Genomic DNA, 15,634 nt, shown 5'->3' on the forward strand with positions numbered 1-15,634 from the left:
CAGACTGCACAAATAGATAAGGTCAATTCTCTTTTGTGTTTTGCCTTCTGAAAAAAAATGCCAGCCTCGTCACTCACATTCTGCCTGCAACTGAGTTTGAACTGAACTGGTCTGAGTTCATCTATTAGGTTTTGCTATGTTGAATGACATAGTTAGGTTTTTACTTTGGGTAATTATAGTTTAATTAATGTAGAACTGATTTTAAATCTATTTCTAGAACTGTGTCAGTTCTAGAAAACTGGATTGAGGAGATAAAAAAGTCAAATGTTCTTCATACAGTCTGAAAAACTAAAAATATGTGTGTTAATGATGAGAGTAGAAGGGAAACTAATTTAAAACTGGATTGTAGTATGACATTAGGTAAATCAAAAGGAATGTAGTAGAAACGGTCTTCTGAGTGAAGAGCAGTGTATTGGAGAGTAGAAGAAATGTGTTCGTCTGTTCTTTGCCACTTCATCAAAGATTAAAGCCTTCAGGTCTCCTCCCTTTTATTTATGTTGAATTTATACTGATGTGAGGATCTAGTGGCTTAATTGATGGAAAATAGGAGCTGAGTGATGTAATGGGGCAAAGAGAAGAAGAAAATGCTCAATATGTACAAGGAGCTCTACTTGCATGTGATTTTGATAGGAAGTTAAAGTTCAGAGCCCATGTATCTCACTGGATAGATGTTGTGTCTATCTATATAACCTTTTGTTCCATAGGACTTGTAATCACACTTTAAACTGAACTTTACAATCAGATATGTTGTAAATTTTTCCTGAAGGCAACTTGAGTAGTTTTATTTAAAATGTCATCCACCATTAAAAAATAAGCAAGCATGTGATTAGTCTGATTATTAGTTGCTCCCCTGCTAAGCTAGCCATTGGTGTGAGGTTTTAAGAATACCTTAATTCAAGGTAGTAAAGGCAAGTAAAACTGTATCTGTCAAACCTCCTGCTAGTACTAAGCAGAATTAATGCTTAGTGATGCATTACTATTAGTTGTTTCCTTAGTTCCTCCTTAGTTAAGTAAGTTTCAATAAATTAAGTTTTGGCTAGGTTGGTTTCTGCTGTTGGAGAAACAATACAATTCTGGTCTTTCCCCTCTTCATTTTGGATTATTATGGATAGCATGATTGGGAAGTATCATTGTGGAAATAGTCTTGTAATTCAGCCAACATTCTTTCATGAACATGCATTCAGAACGATTTCTTTGCTGTGTCTACTGTCTCAACAGGATTGCTATGTCAAAAATTCATACTGGTTCATCAGATGATCTGTATAATAGAGTTGTGTAAATAAGGCTAACCTGACTAAAATATGTTTAGTTTAATATAGTGATTTGAAGTAATTAAAATTGGATTTTAACAAACAGTTAAAGTGACTTAAATGTTCTATGACATATAGGTTTGAACTGTCTTGAGTAGACCTAATTAAGCTATTGCAGCTATTCTGTGTAGGTATATTTCATGCCTTTGCTTCTTGGAGCCTTTAGCATGCCAAATGTCTGAGAATGGGATAGGTAATGCAGCCTTTTAACTTAGGAATCTTCTTAGTTGTGGGTTTTTTTGTACCTCTAGCTCTGGGTCTCAGTGAAGTTACAATATTAAAATATTTGTGCTAGATGATAATTGCATAAACATGGTTTCAGCCTCATACAAATGAAAATTATTAATGAAGCATTTTTGTATTTGTTTTTTGGTGATGGTGATCCCTTAATAGATTTGTATACTTGAAATATATCAATAAATTTTGATCAATTCTAAAGACTTGAATTTACCTTTTACAAAGAAGGGTGGAAATCTTAAACTTAGCTAGAAGAGCAATACATTGTCAAAATATAATCCCTATATTGTAGTAGGGAAGTCTGTCCTCACTTCCTGTGTTGTAATAGCAAACTTACTTTTAATGGGAACAAAAAAGAAAGCTATTTATGTTGTCTTCTTACCACTCAAACGTTAAGTACAGTCATACCTTCCCTTAAGTGTGACGTTTTGTGCAGTGTTTCTAAATTATCCCTCTTTGTAAGTTATTGAAGGGATAAACTGTTTTGTCAGTGTGCTTACAGACTTTTTGCCATCTTTTTTGTTTATTTACGCTTGTGTAAAGAAAGAAAAAAAGCAAGCACAATCAGTTGCAAGAATGACATTAAAAAATGTAGTTTCATGCAGCAGTGTGTCTCCCCTGAACAGTAACTTGCATGTTTGTAAACAACAAAAAGGTATTATTTTGATAATCACTGACTTTTTCTTCATTCTGGTCATGTACAAATCAACACCTGGTAAAGGTTTTTTTTTAAATCCATATGTAAGAATATCATTCTTCATAAAGATATATTTGAACTGGTTTATAGGTATTTAAAAAGAGGTTTGAATTAAACTTTGCCTTTCTTTACATTGAACTTTGCCTTTCTGACAGTGGGAAAAAAGTAGATCTCTTCGAAGTGTTTGTATACATATACATATGTATATATTAATGTAAAAAGTTCTGGTGTGTATATATACACAATCGTAGATCTTTAAAATTTTCATAATCCAAATATCAAGTTTTTATTTAAGAGATGGATGCATTGTATTTTGATTTACTTAATTCTATAGTTTTTTCAGCTTGTGTTTAACTTCAAAGGAGAATTACATTGAGTGTACAGAAGTAGTGCAGTTGCTTAGGTTTAGATACAAACTTTTGTCTGTACAAAGCAGATGTTCTGCATTTTAACCTTAAATACAGTTGATTGCTTAGATTCCTATTGCAAACAGGCTTAAGCAGGTTAGCTGTCTACATTTGTTTGGCTACAGGTTTAGATATTTCTGAAAACTACACAACATGCCAAGGTGCCTTCAGGAAAAAAATAATTCACGCTGTGTCCTTTTAGTGAAATCAGTGCATCTTCTCTGCAATCTGGTTATCCTTTTTCAAGTGTCTCTGCTTTTTCATGTTCTAGTGACTTGCTACATTTTGAGCTAAATGGCCTCTGTCTGTTAGCTAAACTAAGTTGAAGCAAAGGCTTTCCAGCATACCACCAACTGCGAGTACTTAAATGGAAGACCAGTGTTAAGTCAGTTGTGAAGACTGAAACCAGTATGTATGCAATGTTCTGATATGCTTAATTTGTGAGATCAGGTTCTGCATGTGACTACTATTTGTTTTTTCTTGCTGTTTGTTTTTCTTTTTTTTGGTATAATGCTTCAGATACACAAATATGGCATAATCTATTATCAAGTAGCCTGTTCATGTAAGTGAAAGCATGGCTGTAGGAATTGGTTGCTCTTTGCAGTAACATGCTGGGTTTTTGATGTCAGCGAGATTCCTGGAATTCACATGGAAAAATGAATTTGCTGGAATTCATGTGTTTGTAGTTCTTCCTTTTTTCTTCTTCTTCTTTCAGTTCTAAACTGAAGACATCTAAATAAATCTTGGGGGATGTGATCCAAAACTATTTCTTGACAATCTGAGCCTCTAGGCAGTATCAGTATCATTCTTATGCACTACTTTGCTTCTGGTTTGTGGATTGAGTGACTACAGTAATAGGTCACACATGGATTAGATTTTAAAGGTTGTGGGTTTTTTGCAATTAGAAGCATTGTATGGATGATAAACAGTTACTACATGTGTCTAGACACAAACATCTTAAAGCTATGTATAGCTTTTCTCTAGTGGTCCTCCATACTTTTTCCACTTTTTTACCTCTATATGGAAGCAGAGGGGATACAAAATAGTACCTGACTCCAGATGCTGACAGTGTTCTGATTTCTTGATGCTTTATTTTTTGTAATTGTATTTTACCTTTTCGCTTTCACTTTTATAGTACTTTTTCACTCACTTTTTCCTTCTATTAATTAATGGTTTTAAATTGCTGTAAAACCTGAACTTTTTTTAAAGCACTATGTCTAATCCCATAACACCAGAGGCTTAAACTTCAATTAGATCGCTGGCAGTATAGTCCAGGAAACCTGTGGGGAGGTTTTTGTAGAGGTAGGTAAGACAGCAAAAATGGGCAGTAGGATGGTATGTGAGCTGTGGTGTATGGATTCTTAGGCCTGTGTTGTGTTTTCAGTGAAGATTTTTGTTCCTTGAGAGCTGGTTGAAGTAGTTAAACTAGCCCTCAAAAGTTAAACTAGGTGATCACAGGCAATTTTAAATGAAGGAGTTTCAAAAGCAAACAAAAGTAAGTGGCAACTTTGTGCTCTGAGTATTTATATTGTAGAATAGGTGCTCAGAAGGAAGTTTTTGAAGTGATGCCTTTCTGGATGACTCCCCATGTCAAATATTAAAAAGATTTCATGTGCTATTTGTAAAAAATAAGGATGCTATGAATTTTAAGGCTATTTCTTGCTTAGTGATTTTTTAAAATTTTCAACATTATGAGAGTTGCTTCCATATTTTTGGTTTGTAAGGTGTTTTCTGCTTGATAATCTTACATCATTCTGCACCCCTGTCAGTTTTTAACTGGAAACTTTATTAAACTGATATGGTTGCTTGGACCAGCTTCAGACCACATAACATGATGTTTCTGGCCACGTGTTTGGTAACTGCTTCTATGAGAGAAGCAGTTCTACTTGGTCATCAATATAACAAAAAATTCTAGAATAAATACTCAGGCTATACTTATAGTGTTTCTCATTCATTTATTTTTTTTTTTGTAGTTTTATTTGTGCATAGCAGTAGAAAGCTGTGACACCAGCAAGGACTTTCCAGGCTAAAGGCAGAATTGATTGTCTGAGAGCTGCTGAAACTGCATTATAATACTTTTGAGTCACTTCAATCCTTTTTTTTTTTTTTAAATCATTAAATTTCCGTTTTTATTAATATATTTTCCAGGACTTGAAATGTTCATTACCAGTTGGACTTGGACTTTCTGAAACCAAAATAACATCTCGTGGCTTTGACAGTGCCAAAGAGGGAGTTGTTGAGGCAGGACAGTTTCCAAGTAAAGGTAAATGGGTTTTTTTGTATTTCTCAATTTAAAATCTTTAGGCATATTCTTAAATGGTCAGAAATACAATGTTCTGTAGCTGCTTTGAGCGGTTTGGTATAAATGTACACAATGAGATTTGCATTAGTGACTACTGGTTTATCTTCTCTGGCAGCTGGGTTGTTAAAATAGAGAATATATGCTTCACTTGTAGTATCTGTCAAGGGACTAAAGGAAACTACTTAGTGTTAAGTTGGTCTGCCCTTACTGGAAGGGAAGGCCTTGAGCACCTTGAACTGGTGTCAGGCTGAAGAATTTTACTATTACATTGTGTTGAAGTTTTCTTTAGGTTTTGCAGGTTATTGTTCTGGTTTGAAACATAACTGGAGAGTTATTTATTTCTTGATACACACTTCACTTACCTAGAGTAGATTAAAAAGTGGGATTCTTCTTGTTAGAGAATCTATGTGGTATTAACCAATGAGAAATGCAAAGTGATAAACAAGCCAATAATGTCACTGTTTCCTGTCTAAAAGCAATAGAATACCATGATATTGTATGGATGAATGGTATTTAATGTATTATGTGCCTTGGACAGTTTCTGAATTTGAAAGATTTTAAATTATCTCAAATGTGCAGCTGTGAAAATAAGTCTCTTTGTAGTCATAAATTTAATTTACATTTTGCTTCATTTCCTGTTTGGTAGAATTCTTTGCTTATGAAAGCAGTTGATTTACATGCTGTACTTTACATACATTACAAAGTGAATGCTGTGTTTCTTTATGCCTTTGAAATTAGCAAAATATCTAGCTAAAAACTGGAGCAGATGGCAAACTGCTCACCATTCCTGCCTTTTTGCATTCTATTGGCAGGATAACTGTTCCAGCTGTTAATTGTATTAGCCTGTAAGGGAAAAATGTCTTAAGATTTTTCAAACTACACTAATATGTTTGAAATGCAAATGTTCTGTGGAAATTTCTGTACACAAATTATGAGCTTTGGACACTTTAGATATCACAGTTTTTCTCCAAGGATATTTTCTTCAGATTTTTCCTGATGCTCTAACAAAATCAGAGAGAGAAAGTGGTAAAAGCTAGGGCTTCCTATGAAACCATGAACAAAAGTTGAATGATTGCCCTATTTCTGAAAATTCTGTCATCTGTTTGAGTGTCCTTATTAGGGCTTCATTTTTGAATGCAAAGTAGACAGTAGTGGAGGGGAAGGGCTTTTCGGATTTGAGGGATGTTGAATGATGAAGCAGGCATAAGGCTGTGTTAATACTCTGTCAAATGATAAGGATTTTTTTAACTGCTTGTTTTGGCTTGCTTGCTGAAATGATTCAGGCAGGATCTTGCAGTCAAACTTTTATGCCTGGGTGAATTCAGTTGCAGCTCTTATGCAATGTATCTCTACAGAAGGACACAGCAAGTTAGCTGTCTTTGTCTCATCCTTTCTGTGCAGTTGGATCCAAATCATTGGATTTATTTACCCCGTGTTAGTAGTGCGCTGTGGAAGATTTTAAAGCTGATTGTTGATCCAATTACTTTAAATGATGTTTTTGGTGTTACTGATAACTAAATTTTGTTGAAACTGCCAAGTTCAGGTTTAATTTTCTTTCCCCTCAGCACACTGTTAGCCCTGAAGTACATTGGAATTTCTCAGCAAAAGCAGTAAATGTCGCCCCCCCCAATATGGTGGTCATCACTATAGAGGAAAAGCTTACTTGGTTTTTAAATCCTGAAAATTCCATAAGGATGCCACTTCAGATTTATCTGTTATGAAAGAGTGGCAAAGCTCTGAAGAGCATAATAAGCATAATCCCAAAACAGCTTAGAGAACACACAGAGTGCAGGTCACTTAGTTAAAAGTTTGTTTTTTGTTTTGGTTTGAGGTTTTTTTGTTTGTTTTTTTGTTTATTTTTTTAAGAGAAAAAGCAAGTGCTGTAAAATCTTTCTTTTGGGAATGAGTTTACACACTTTCACAGCTAATGACTTGTATGATCTTCAGGATAACTTATTGCTGCCTGTTTATACAGACTTAAGAGCTGATGTCAATAAGTGTATCTGAAACTGGCTGAGATTTTGGGGCTTACTTCACCCCTTAATGCTTTAAGTTCCATTCAGTGACAATGCAGAGTGAACTCTACCTAGACCTGAAAAAGAATGTTTCAGCTGTGGATTGTTATATAACCATCTTCCATGGAATTTTCTGTTTATGGTCTATACTTAACTGATGAGCCCCTCAGTTGTATTTTGATTGCTCTTACAGAAAAAAAAAATTGTCATCATGATCTAGAGATTAAATAATGAAAAAGATTAAATCATGAAAACTTGGAGTAGTTCACATGGAGAGATGCACCTCCTAAAAAGCATTTCCATCAGAAATTCTAGCAACTTTTCTGTGAATACTTCTATAGTTGCTGAAGCAAATGATTCTTTGTTTTGGAAACGTGTTTCTGTAAGAGTGCATGTTCACTTCTAAGGGAAGATGATGGATTTTCATGGTTAAATGTCCGCTTTTCAGGTTCGTCAGCATCACCCAAATCATCTGTTATATCTCCTAGCAGTGCAGCAGCTAGCAGACTGGCTGGACAAGGTTGTGATTTAATTATTCCCACAGGTATCGAAGCACTGAATGGATAACGCCCTTGTCTCTGCTGACAGTGTACTAACCCCTCCACGTTTCTAATTATTTGATTTACTATCAGTTGGAAATAAAATTTCGGGGGGATTTTGGTGGCTCTCACTTCTGACTTCAGCAGTTTACAAATTAACCTCTGCTTTCCTCTCTCTAAGCTGCTTTTACTCTATAAAATTAAAATTATAACTAATCCTAATAATAACAAACAGTAGGTAAAATAGGAGTGACCAAAATCTTTTATTTAGGTTAAAGCTGAAACTTTTAGCATTTTTTTGCCCAAATGGTCACATATTGCAATAGACTATGGAGGTGTCCATTAGGAATTCACAACACCCAAACTAGGCTTTGCCACTTGACTCATTTTGTGCCTGTGGGCAAATTACTTAACATCTTAGTCTGTTTCCTCCTGCATAAAAGGAGAAAACTCAGTTACCTCATAAGGATGTTGAGAGGGTTAATTACTTAATGTTTACACAGCATGTTGAAGATGTAAAGAGCACAGCAGAACTTGATGCTAAAGAAGTATCTTGGGGCATCGGTATAGCCTTTTTTCCAAACTCTTGCTTACGTAAATAACTTGGCAAGACTAAGGTGGCCATAAGTAGCAGTAGGGATCAGAAGCAGGAGTACTTAAAATGATGTACATGAATGAATAAAAATGTTGCTTAATAAGTGATGATACTTAGCAGTTTTTAATATTTTGGACACTAGGAATTTTGCAAAATTGAAACATGGAATCCACGTGATATCTCATCCTAGTTGAAAATGCTGGATAGTGGCAATTTGTGTGTGGTGATTGGCCCTAGGTATTTTAATTTGTTGCTTTCAGTCTCTTCTTTGCTGGTTTTATTCTCCTGGTTTGTAGAATTATTTGTTCCTAATACAGTGAGCTAATAAAACTGAAATAAGTAAGTTAAATATTGGCTGAACACATCTTCTGGAAAGAATGACTTTCATTGGAAAAGATCTAAAAACTCTGTACTTCATGACAACAGGATACCAATAGTTGTTGTTTAATGGCCTTCAGGTTGTAAACAGGCTTTTAGATTGACTAAATGCAAAAGAGCGTTCAACTGTTGGAGTTTTTAAGCATAGATTAAGTAATAAACATGTCTCAAAAGCTGTCTTAAGCTTTCAGTACGCTTAATTCAGCCTATTACTATATGAAATAGTGAGATATACATACGTTTTATATCACTTTTAAAGTAAGTCTTTCTTTCTGGAACTGATTTCAAAAATCTGCTTCTTCATTTAAATTCATACTGTCATCTTGTTCTGCTTTTGAATTTGCAATTGCACAAATCTTCCATATCTGCTACTTACCCTTAAAACAAACAAACAAAAAGCCCAGACCCAAGGCCTTGAAGATTTGCTTTGTGTGTGACACAGGGGGCAGAGCTCAGCAGAAGAGTGGACCTGTTCTGTTAGCAGATGAAGTAAAGAATCCAGCAATGGAGAAACTGGAATTGGTGAGAAAGTGGAGCCTAAACACTTACAAGGTATGCAGCCATATATGTGTGTGTGTGTGTATGTATTCTGTAAGTGAGATTGCTAATAGGTAGGACTAGAACTGTATGAAATAAGCTGTTGTTGCAGTGAGCATAAGCAAGAATGTATAGGAAAGGCTTAGTTTTCTTCCAAGTGTAGCATTCTTTGTTAAATCCCTGCTGTAATATGGAAAATCTTTAATAGGTATTACTGATTTAGCAAGGTAAAGAATGTTCCATTTCTAATGTTCCCTTCATCATTCTGAATGTAGAGATTTCAGCACTAAAGCTCAGAATTAAATCTTTTTGCTATTTTGGAGCTGATTGCTGATACAATAAGATTTTAGTTGACATGAAAAAATCAGGGCCATCTCTAAGTTCAAAACTTGTTACATGGTATTCTGATGTTTTTGTCCTGTCTTGGCTGATTGTTTTTTCTTAGTGTTGTAATAGTTGCTTCAATTAGTGTGTGTTTTATATGCTGCTACTTCGTGATCAGTTGAGATCTGATGAAATTTAAAAAATAACATAATAATTGAAAAGGTGCTTAAAGCACACAACTTTGCTATAAGCGACTCTCATTAAAAAGCTATAAAGTAAGGAACAATTGCCAGGGAGTGCATTCCTGTCAAGTTTTAAACAAATACCAGTTTTGAAAAATTAGTTTATGTTGTGCCTACACCTGAAATGATGGAGTTGTGGGCAGGTGCTTTAGTAGGGTCTACATCAAACCATGAAGAAATGAAGAATCTGTGGATCTCCAGTGTTCTTTAAGTCCAGATAAGGACATCCTCCTTAGTGAGAATGGGAAGCATTCTACCCTCTAGCAAATGCTTATGCTGTCTTTCTGTTAGAATCAGAAGTTTCTTTTTTTTTTTTATCTCTAATTAAATGTCTACTTTTCTTGTCATTGAAATAATTGTAGCAACTGCAGAAGTTGCAGTCCAGTGGTATCCTGGGGTGCCTTAGGAAGAGCATTGCCAGTTAAGTTGAGGGAGATGATCCTCCTCTACTCAGCCCTGGTGAGGCACATCTGCAGTGCTGTGTGCAATTCTGGGCTCCTCAGTACAAGAGAGACACAGAGCTCCTGGAGCAGGTCCAGAGGAGGGGAACAAAGATGGTGAAGGGACTGGAGCACATCTCTCAGGAGGAAAGGCCGAGGGAGCTGGGCCTGTTCAGCCTTGAGAAGAGACAACTGAGAGGGGACCTCATGAATGCCTATAAAGAATCTGAAGGGAGGGTGTCAAGATAATGGAGCCAGGCTCTGCTCAGTGGTGCCAAACAACAGGACAAGAGGCAATGGGCAGAAACTGGTGCACAGAAGTTCCACCTGGACATGAAGAAGAACTTCACTGTGCAGGTGACCGAGCACCAGCACAGGTTACCCAGAGAGGTGGTGGAGTCTCCCTCACTGGAGATATTCAAGAACTGTCTGGACACAACCCTGTGCCATGTGCTCTAGGATGGCCTTGCTTGAGCAGGGAGGTTGGACTAGATGACCCACTGTGGTCCCTTCCAACCTGACCCATTCTCTGATTCTATCAGCTAGTCTGACAGTGTGCTGTGGTCCAGTCAGAATACATGCTATTGAGCTGAAGCTGTTCTTTAAAATTCTCTTGTCTCTTTAAAACATTGACTCTTGGGATCAAATCTGTTATACCACAACTAGACAGGACAGGACTTGACCTTATTTTGTATTTTTGGTACCTTGATTTAGAAAACAAAACCAAAAAAACTCACAATGTCTCAAACTCACTGACATGAACCAACAGCTAGAAGACTAATGAAAAATGTTGGGAAAGGGGTCTTGGATCCTTTTTAGAACATTATTTCTTTGGCTGTAGTCTCTGCAAAGTCCAGATTTTTAGATTTCTTTCATGGCTGAAGCTTCCCCCTTCCTGAAATCCAGAATCACACCAGTTATGGCATAGGAAATAAAGACTAGCATTTTCAGAAAACTAAATTAATGTTTTCTTTTAGCTGTTCCCAAACATGCCTAAGGAGATATGTTAGTTGTGATCTTTCTAGAATTCCATATTGACTTCTTCTACGCTCTTTTTTTGAGGTATAAGATCGTTCAGAGAACTTACAAGTTCATTTTGAGTTGATGGAGTATTATGCAAATGTACCTGGAGATGCCATACATTTGTTTAGTAGGCTATGTACAAAAAGCATACTTAATATGGTTAAGGACAGTGTTTAAATTTGTGGAAATACTGGCTTGCTTTGGTTCCCATCAGAAAGATCATGGGAAGAAGTGTCCTCCTTATCTCATAATAGCTAACTGTTCATAGGTTAGAAGATGCAGAAATAAGGAGAAGGAGTAAATGGTCAGCACTTGAATCCCTCTGAACTTAAAATCCCTGTACCAGACATTAATCTACAAGTGGAGTTAGTGGTGAAATCTGTTGTTGGGAAGTTCTTTAGGAATCTGACATGAGTAGTTCCTGTGCCATGGTGTCTGTATCAGGGGTTGAGAAATCTAAATTATTGGATATGTTCAGAAGTCATTCCCATATGTAAATGCCTTTGCAACTACCATCCCCCTTCACATTTGCCAGTCGTATGCTTCCTAGTTAGTGAGTTAGCATGGAAAGAAATTGCCCTTCTTTCCATAGTCTAGTGACAAGATCTTTTTCTGTTCTTTCTTCAGCCCCTGTCTTCTCCTTTGGATGAGAAAGAGATTTTCAGTCTAGCAAAAACATTTAGGCACAAGAAAGTCATTACTCTTCTTGACTTTCAGCAATTCTCACAAGCTTATCTTTTTGTTTTTCATACAACTTCTTAAACTCTGAGGGGGAAAAAGGCAAACCTGTTTTACAAATCTCTCTTAACACTGGGCTACTAGTGGAACATTTATTTCTGAGACATGTCCAGTAATGCCTCTGTTTATCTTTAACATGCAATTTAAAACATAGTTCTCTTAAATGTATTTTGGTAACTTTTTTTCTCTGAGTTGTTTTTCTTAAACTTTGCATTGGGTGACTTGTTTTTGAGTAGCGTGGTCTTATTCATAACAGTTTCCTTTATAGATACTCTTAGAACAAAGCATGATGAAATTAATGAGTGGATTCTTCTTTGTTTGCTAGTGAGAATATAGAGCAACTTGTGTGCTTGTACTAGTCCACATAGAACTGGAGTAAATCAAAATAGATTGGGGCATCTTCTTTATCTTTCGCTACATCTGAATTTAACAAAGTATGCAATGTAAGTCTTTCCAGTTACTGGGTTTTCCTTACTTGTCAATGCTGGGCTTTTTTGGGTGTTTTGCTGTAACTTCTGAAGCAAATACCCCTTGGCTGAAAGTAATCCCTTCATTTGTAATTTATTCTTGCTTTCAAAAATTTTGTTTTCCATTATTCAGGTTTTTCTCTTGCATTTCCTTGGGGATTTGTGTGTGTGTGTGTCAGCTCTTTTGGAAAATAGCCAAAATTTGACCATCACTTTCATAGTTCCTAATGAAAGACTTATTTATGCTCTGAGCACGCTCGTTGCCAAGATGTATTTTGCAATGTCTCTTGGAGAGTTTGGTAGTAAAGTCATATTCTAGGTTGTGATTTGTTATGCTTGCCCAAATTTCTGATGCTTGACAGACAAATATCACCTAGACTTAGCTGTGCTTTTTCTTGTGAATTATTTGAATCTAACGAAGTAGCCCAAATAATCTGTACCTTCCAACCTAAACCTTATGGGTCATGACCAACTTGTTCTCTATGATCATTCTTGACTCTTTCCTGTGTTCATCATTTAGAAAGGACATGGAAGTTCCAGGAGGTTGAATGTGCATCTCCTTTGGACACGAGTAAAGGCAGGATTAAACTAAAGTCTTTGAATTGGGAAACCCTGGGAAATCCAGTTCTGTAGTGTATTTGGGGAGTCCTTGAATTGGGAAATCCAGTGCTGTAGTGTATTTGGGGAGTATATTATAAGATAAACTTGGACATTATTTCATAAAAAAGATAAAAATAGCAGCTTTGTACTTAGGTTAAGTCCTTTCAGAGTAGTTGTGGCCTTGATGAGTAACTTAATTTCCTTGTAACTTTTGTTTCCATCAGTAATTTTTCATATGTCTGAGTTGGTTATCCCTTCACCTATGGGGCCAACCACAGATTAACTTCAAGTAACTTACTACAGCAGTAAATAATTCTGCTTTCCATAGAGCAATAGTATAGCTTTGCTACACATCTGCTTTGCAAATGGCTCCTCCTGTGTCTTAGTCAAGGGAAATCCCAGTGTGCATCTTGGGAGGCTCACTGCCAAGTTGGGCTCGAATTGCTGGCAGACAAGGTGTCACAGATCAGTGGAACGTGGTAGCAGCCTGCTCTGTCACAGCCATAGGCTGGGTGAAAGTGTCTACAGCCTTGTAAGAGCAGATTTCCTGCTCAGTGTGTTAATGAACGGCAAATCTACTAAGAATTTGACTTTCGACAGAAAAGAAATAGTCTGAGTCAATCGTCTCTGTTTTATAGATGTATAAATAATAAGTGCATTTTAATACTTTTGCATATTTCTCAGTAGGAGTTCCCAGTTTTCTAGTCAGCTTTAGAAAAGCATGCTGAAAACCACCACCTTCTTACTTAACCCCTAAGAAAAACCTCAAAAAGAACATTTTTGGAAAATGCAACATGGATGTTCTGGAATAGGATGATTGGTAGACAAAGCCCAGAAAATTACTAACTAGACATTTTTATGCAGAATAGTAATGCTCCTATTAACTGACTTAAATGCAGTGCGCTAAAATGCTTCTTTTAACTTAATGAGATTCACCAAACCTATAAAGAGATAAGTGTTCTTTTTACTTGAGAAACAATTAGTTATGCTCTTGATTTGCTAACTCGAATATTCATCTTAGTAGCAGTTGAGACTTGTCCAACTGTTCTTGCTGAGTCCTGATAAACTTCTGAAGACTGTGTTGTTTTTTCAGTTTGTTGTGCAAACTTATATTGGGAGGGGTGGTTGTGAAAGAATTGTGTGTAATTATATGTCCCTTGAAGCTGAAAATGGGTGTATGCTGTGTTGTCTTGAATATACTTGAATCTTTATAATTTAATTTTTTTTCTGCAGTGTACACGTCAGATCATCTCCGAAAAACTGGGTCGTGGCTCAAGAACAGTAGACCTGGAACTAGAAGCTCAGATAGATATATTGAGAGATAACAAAAAAAAATATGAAAATATCTTGAGACTGGCACAGACACTGTCCACGCAGCTCTTCCAGATGGTACATACCCAAAGGCAACTTGGAGATGCGTTTGCTGACCTGAGTTTGAAATCATTGGAACTTCATGTAAGGCTTTTACAGTGTAAAAACATACAGTGGCAGAGATTAAGATAAGCCTAATTGACTCGTGCAGGGTATCTACTTGTTAGCCTCTACGTTTACAAACATTGTCGTTAACAATATATTACATGCTTTGTGTTGAAAGCTTATGTAATTCACTTAAAACTATAGGAAATTATTGAAATTACCGTAGTTCTTTATTGTTTCTTAAATGTTAGCCTCTAGTTGATGGTTGAACTCAAGAACTGGCAATTAGGCTTTGCAGAGAGGATGCATTTTACTATTAAGTTTGCTTCTAATGAAATGTCATCAAAGTGTTCCAGAGTGTTACGTCATTTCAATTACAAGATGTCTTTGGGGAATGTGCCTTGGAGTAAGTAGATTAGGGCACATTACTTCACTAGTGCACTTTGAATGTGAGTAAATTATTTTTCTGTAGCATATTTAAGCATTGAGATTCGATCTCAAAGTCCTTTCTTAATCAGAATTTTCCTACTAATAAGACTAATCTGTATTCTTATGTTGTCTGGAGTTGCTGAGCAAGAGAGGCAATCTTGAGGTATCTGGGTTGTTACGATTCCATGGTTTAGAAGTCTCTGTAGTACTGGCACTTTCTGTTGCCAGTAGTAAAGCTGTTTGCTGTAAAGAGAGAGAACGTGGATGTTGCTTACAGAGTGTAGTAGCTGACATGCTTCTACATTGCTTGTGCTGCATTTGCAAAGTTAAAACAATTCGATCCTTTGGAAAACCAGTATTAAATGGCTTAATGATTCCCTAAAACATAGCTGCTGAAACAGCTCAAATTATCTTTGTGATTTTAAAAACATCTGTCTTTTCATCATTCTCTTTTCCCATTGAGTTTTAAGGGAGTAGGTGGAGTTCATGCTTGCACAGAGGAACTTCAAGTGATAGCTAGCTGAAAAAATTTAAAACTCCTACACTGATGTGAAGGAATTTTTAATATTAGTCTGACAGATGAAAATCTGTGAATGTAGCACACTTCTAGCAGCTAAGAAATTAAATTATCTGCTAAAAGAAGCTTTTAATAATCAGTTTATTCTTGACACAAATATGGGCATGTGGTTTGTGGCAGAACTTAGTGGTTGTTATGAAGTATGTGCTGAAGCTGGATGTTTCTTCCAAAACTTGGATGGAATCTGGCATCATGCTCATTTAGTGAATCTTGGGTTTTTTCCCATGATTAGCTTGTAACTTCTAATGGGAATACTGATCTTCCAGGTTCTGTCAGCGTCTTGTATTGGTCTTGGAATTTGTTTCCGTCATTCATCTCGTGTAGATTATTGAATGGGGCTGTTGATGAAAATAAAATAAAG

The 15,634-nt window shown here is 36.2% G+C and overlaps 1 protein-coding gene across 6 annotated transcripts in view; it reads left to right on the forward strand.

Moving 5' to 3' along the window:
• ARFIP1 (ARF interacting protein 1) overlaps positions 1 to 15,634 on the forward strand; it is a 41,285-nt gene that overhangs the window by 12,108 nt on the left and 13,543 nt on the right. For 4 of the 6 annotated variants that reach the window (XM_069013502.1, XM_069013506.1, XM_069013503.1 and 1 more), the window contains 4 exons: positions 4,800 to 4,914; positions 7,417 to 7,512; positions 8,923 to 9,032; positions 14,085 to 14,306. In XM_069013502.1, the coding sequence (XP_068869603.1) occupies positions 4,800 to 4,914; positions 7,417 to 7,512; positions 8,923 to 9,032; positions 14,085 to 14,306 (543 nt within the window). The remainder of the gene's footprint in view (positions 1 to 4,799; positions 4,915 to 7,416; positions 7,513 to 8,922; positions 9,033 to 14,084; positions 14,307 to 15,634) is intronic. The other 2 variants (XM_069013504.1, XM_069013507.1) reach the window with 2 other exon arrangements.

The sequence above is a fragment of the Aphelocoma coerulescens genome, chromosome 4 (genome assembly GCF_041296385.1).
Source record: "Aphelocoma coerulescens isolate FSJ_1873_10779 chromosome 4, UR_Acoe_1.0, whole genome shotgun sequence".
Classification (NCBI taxonomy): Eukaryota; Metazoa; Chordata; class Aves; order Passeriformes; family Corvidae; genus Aphelocoma; species Aphelocoma coerulescens.